General features: G+C 38.9%; 1 protein-coding gene across 1 annotated transcript; it reads left to right on the forward strand.

The window, feature by feature from the left end:
- The first annotated feature begins 1,878 nt into the window (after positions 1-1,878).
- LOC121805476 lies at positions 1,879-4,692 on the forward strand. The gene is made up of 3 exons (XM_042205346.1): positions 1,879-2,112; positions 3,417-3,917; positions 3,986-4,692. The coding sequence occupies exons 1-3, from the start codon at positions 2,025-2,027 to the stop codon at positions 4,564-4,566; spliced, it is 1,170 nt and encodes a 389-aa protein (XP_042061280.1). The 5' UTR covers positions 1,879-2,024; the 3' UTR covers positions 4,567-4,692.
- Positions 4,693-4,948: the final 256 nt, after the last annotated feature.

The raw sequence follows: 4,948 nt of genomic DNA on the forward strand, positions 1-4,948 counted from the left end.
TTTTGCGCAGCGTCAAGAGTCAGCGCGGAAAGATGTCGAAAGAGCCTTCGGGGTCCTTCAAGCTCGATTCAACATTGTGAAGGCCCCGGCTCGGCTGTGGTACGTGAATAATATCGCCGACATCATGTTCACGTGTATTATATTACACGACATGATTATAGCCGACGAAGGGCCGAGGGCGGCTAGCTTTTACGACGAGGACGAAGCCGTAAGCTCAACAGCGAGGTCTCCCCCACGCCGAGGCAAGCATACGACGGTTGGCCAGAGGATCGAGACAAGACACACAATGCGCGATACTCGAATCCATAATCAACTACAAGAAGACCTAATCAACCACATGTGGGCGAAATTCGGCAACGAGTAGTGTCATTTTTAATTTTTAGGATTTTAATTATGTAATTTTTAATTTTTAGGATTTTAATTATGTAATTTTTAATTTTTAGGATTTTAATTATGCAATGTTTAATTTTATTTGTCATTTGTAATATTTATTGTGGGTTTTAAATGAATTTTAATATTATGGAAATGTTTTTGTGTAATTGAATTTTATATTAATTGTGCTCGTCCTTGCGGAAGAGCACAGTTGTGGGTGTTGTGCTCTTGCCAGAGAGCAGGCATGAATAGTACCGCCCGGGCCCACAACCGTGCCGCTGGCAAGAGCACGGTTGTGGATGCTCTAAAACACGGAGCTGTGTATGAGCATATTTAGATTTAGAGTTCATGATATTCATATAAAAATATGTTTAATAATATATAGTATTTTTTAAAAGTTATTATTAACAAAAATATTTTTTGGAACAAAATATACTAAAATTATTTTATAATTTGACATAAAAATGTAAATTTCATCTACAAATAATTTATCTAGCCAGTGAAACTTTATGCTGTACTAACATTTTGTGTGTTAGGTGACAATACAATCTGTATACGGCAACTCGTACAAAAGAGACTACAAAATTTGGGATGCTCAAATATGGTACTCCCTCCGTCCCGCAATACTCGCACGTTTCATTTTCGGCACGGAGATTAAGGAATGAGTGTATAGCAAAGTCAAATATTATGGCTGTAGGTGAAAATTTTTACTAAAAATGGAAATAGTGCAAATATTTTGGGACGCCCAGAAAGGAAATAAGTGCAAGTAGTCCGGGACGGAGGGGGGTACTATTGTTTATTCGCATGGTGTGTACGATGCAAAGTAAATAAAGTAGGTGAATGATAGTTAAAATTCTGTGAGGGATAGTAGCATTCACTTTATTATTAATAGCGGAACGTAATGATATAAGTTGTAATAGATTAATTAATAGCGAAACGTAATGATATAAGTTGTAATAGATTAATGTATAAAAACTTTCCACAAATGGAAATGTGATACTCTACACTTAGGAGGATAAAAAAAAATATCTTTATTTTTATGTGACGAATAGAGCGTGAATTAATTTTTATTTTTTTCTGTATTTAGATATGAATATCAAGGACACTCAATTTTCATACAGCGTGTGAAAACAAACTCGATTTAATTTATCGCCCATGTTTTACTGGTACATGTATAAATTTATAATTTCAATTTTCGTTATAGATTAAAATTTAGTGTTGTACTTTATTTACGGAAGTTATGGTAGTATTTGAATACGAGATTTTATTTACGGAAGTTATGGTAGTATTTGAATACGAGATTTAAGCGTGCGTTTGAATTGAAGTTTATATTTCATTTTGAGAAAAAACAACCACTTTGCAGTAATACTTTTCTTGGCTTTCATTTGCGTCTGTGTAATAAATTAGTAGAATGTGAAGTCACGTTATAAAAAATATACTAGAGTACATAAATGAGACTAATACTACTCCTACAGTTTTTTGTATACTTATGAAAATGGCCCACTCCAGCGAGCAGCTCGAATCTCGGATAAAAGACAATAGCTGCTGTGTCTATTCCATTCCATCTCTCTCTTCCCACTCTATACAAAACTGTACTCCTGCTTTCAACTTACAACACACGCATTGAGAGAGAAAGTGAAACTGATCAAAACATGGTTCCCAGCTCTACAATATGCTTCCGCCTCTCTCTACTTGCATTACTCTTCGCTTTCTCAGCTGCTGCTGCTCTGGTTGAAGACGGTACGCTCTCTCTCTCTAATCCAAGATCTGCACATTTAGATGAAAAATGCCTTGCATCTGTTTGTTAAAATGCCTCAAACAAGTCTAGTGCTGTGTGTGTTTGAGCCAAATTTGTAGAGGCGGTGCGGTGGCATAAAAGTTTTAGGGGAATGTGTTTGATGATTATTTACGTCACTCACGCCTTCAGTATGAATGACGGCGGGACCCACACTCACTTAAATAATAATTCTACTTATTCAATTCATTTTATGATAGTGCCTCACGTTTCTTGCGCCAACTCTCACATTTATTGTGGATTTTTAATTTCTGTGCTACACATTCTTACATTGCTTCAAATAGGAGTACAAAATAAGAATGTATATATATCGTGATTGTGTGCACACTGAACTTATAAAATACTAGTAACTGAATTCTAGCTCATCAAATATCTCTAATTACTACTTCAACTCCTGATGTGTGTTTTTGTAAGAATTTCACAAGCTTAGCACTAATACACTAGTGCCACTACAAAGTTGATGTACAAAATTCATATCGACAAGTTGTTGGGGATATTAATATGTTAGGCAATGTTTATATGTGAGGAAAGATGTCTATGTGTCACACCATGGCAAGCATAATAGTGACAACAGTACTTTTATCTTTAATATTTCCAATACTCACCAAAAAATTTATACTGAGAATTTGAAGTATTCACATTCCCAATTGTTGACGACCTTTAAAAATATTAATATAAGTATTCAATTTTTTTTAGCAATGTAACTAAGTTGCTTTTAGGAAATTTTTATGTTATAATTCGAGCATCAATGTGAATGCACACGTATCTCATCCTTGTGTTATTTTCGATAATCAATGTGAATGCGTATGATAAATCTAGATAATAAAATAATTTTATCGATTATTGGGCTGCTGGGCTCCAATGTTGAAAATGAACTTATATTCCTTTTTGTTCTTTTTTTTGCCTCTTTCTTTTTATTTATTTTTTACAGACGCGGTTTCTTGAAATTGGCTAAAGGGGAATTGCACTTTCTTGTCTTTTATTATTGGTCTATTCATTTGTTGGGCTTTTTCGAGCATATTATTTTTTTACAGTTTTTTCTAATTATCTTAATTTTTTTTACCAAAGTAATCTTTAACTAAGTAATAAATGAAGGTAAAATAGAGAATTTGTAGTCGTCTCAAATATATATTCATACGAAATGTGAAAACTGGAAGTGGAATAAATTGATGAAGTAGGATTAGATAAAACTAGAAACATATTTCTAAACAAAAAAAGGTAATTTAGTGTCTTCATTTAAAAATTGCAGGGGAACTAGTGAATGGAGACTTCGAAACCCCGCCAACAGGCGGGTTCTCCTCGGAGGCGGGGATCTCTGACGGTCCCGTCTCGATCCCCGGGTGGAAGACCAATGGGACGGTGGAGGTGGTGGAGTCAGGACAGAAGCAGGGCGGCATGATCCTGATCGTGCCGCAGGGGGCCCATGCAGTGAGGCTGGGGAATGACGCCGAGATCAGCCAGGAGGTGGCGGTCGAGAAGGGGGCCCTCTACTCCGTCACGTTCAGCGCCGCCCGCACATGTGCCCAGCTCGAGTCCTTGAACGTGTCGGTGCCCCCGGCATCCCAGACCATCGATCTGCAGACGTTGTACAGCATCCAAGGCTGGGATACCTACGCCTGGGCGTTTCAAGCAGCGGAGGCAGAGGCGCGAGTTGTGTTTCGGAATCCCGGCATGGAGGATGACCCCACATGTGGCCCCATCATCGACGATATTGCCATCAAGAAGTTGTTTGTGCCGGATAGGCCGAAAGGTTCGTTTCATCATTTTTGTTAATAAAATAGGTAATAGGTGGTAGGAAATGACCATTTTGATACACAGATAACGCGGTTGTAAATGGCGATTTCGAGGAGGGGCCGTGGATGTTTAGGAACGAGTCGTTGGGTGTCCTCCTTCCGACCAATCTCGATGAGGAGACATCCTCTCTACCGGGTTGGATGGTGGAGTCGAACAGAGCCGTGCGCTATGTGGACTCCAACCACTTCACCGTCCCCGGGGGCAAACGAGCAGTGGAGTTGCTATCGGGGAAGGAGGGGATAATCTCCCAGATGGTGGAAACCAAGCCGAACAAGCCATATAGGCTGACGTTCTCCTTGGGCCAGGGGGGAGATGCCTGCAAGCAGCCGTTGGCGGTGATGGTTTTTGCCGGTGATCAAGCTGAGAACATACATTACACTCCTGACTCCAACTCCACCTTCCAGACAGCGAATGTGAACTTCACGTCCAAGGCGGAGAGGACGCGCGTGGCCTTCTACAGTGTGTACTACAACACGAGGACGGATGACCTGAGCTCGTTGTGTGGCCCTGTTGTGGATGATGTTAGAGTTGAGCTTTCGGGGTCGAGCAAGGCTAGGTTTGGGGGATTGGGATTCATGTTGTTGATGGTTTTGATGTTGGTGTAGATTGGAAATGAGGGTGTTATGTTTGTAATATGTGGAATTGGGAGCATGGGTAAACCAAGCTTCCATATTTTGTTTGTGATGTGTTATTCAAGTTTGAAGTAATGGAAATGAAACTGTTTTCATTTTTGTATTGGGCTCAGCTCAGGCTTGGACGGCCCAATTGAAGTTTTGCACTGAATTGAGCCCGAATTTGTTGGGCTTTGTTAACAGATCCACCTAAGTTATCTCTCTCTCTCAAAAAAAAAAACAATGCATCAATTTCATTCTGTTGAAACATCTTTGTATTGCTGATGCTAGTAGATTATATAAATTAAATTAATGTCATAATAATGAAGCTATACGTAAGTGAACAAATATTCTTTAATTATTCACATTATAATAA

The sequence above is a fragment of the Salvia splendens genome, chromosome 5, assembly GCF_004379255.2.
Source record: "Salvia splendens isolate huo1 chromosome 5, SspV2, whole genome shotgun sequence".
NCBI lineage: Eukaryota > Viridiplantae > Streptophyta > Magnoliopsida > Lamiales > Lamiaceae > Salvia > Salvia splendens.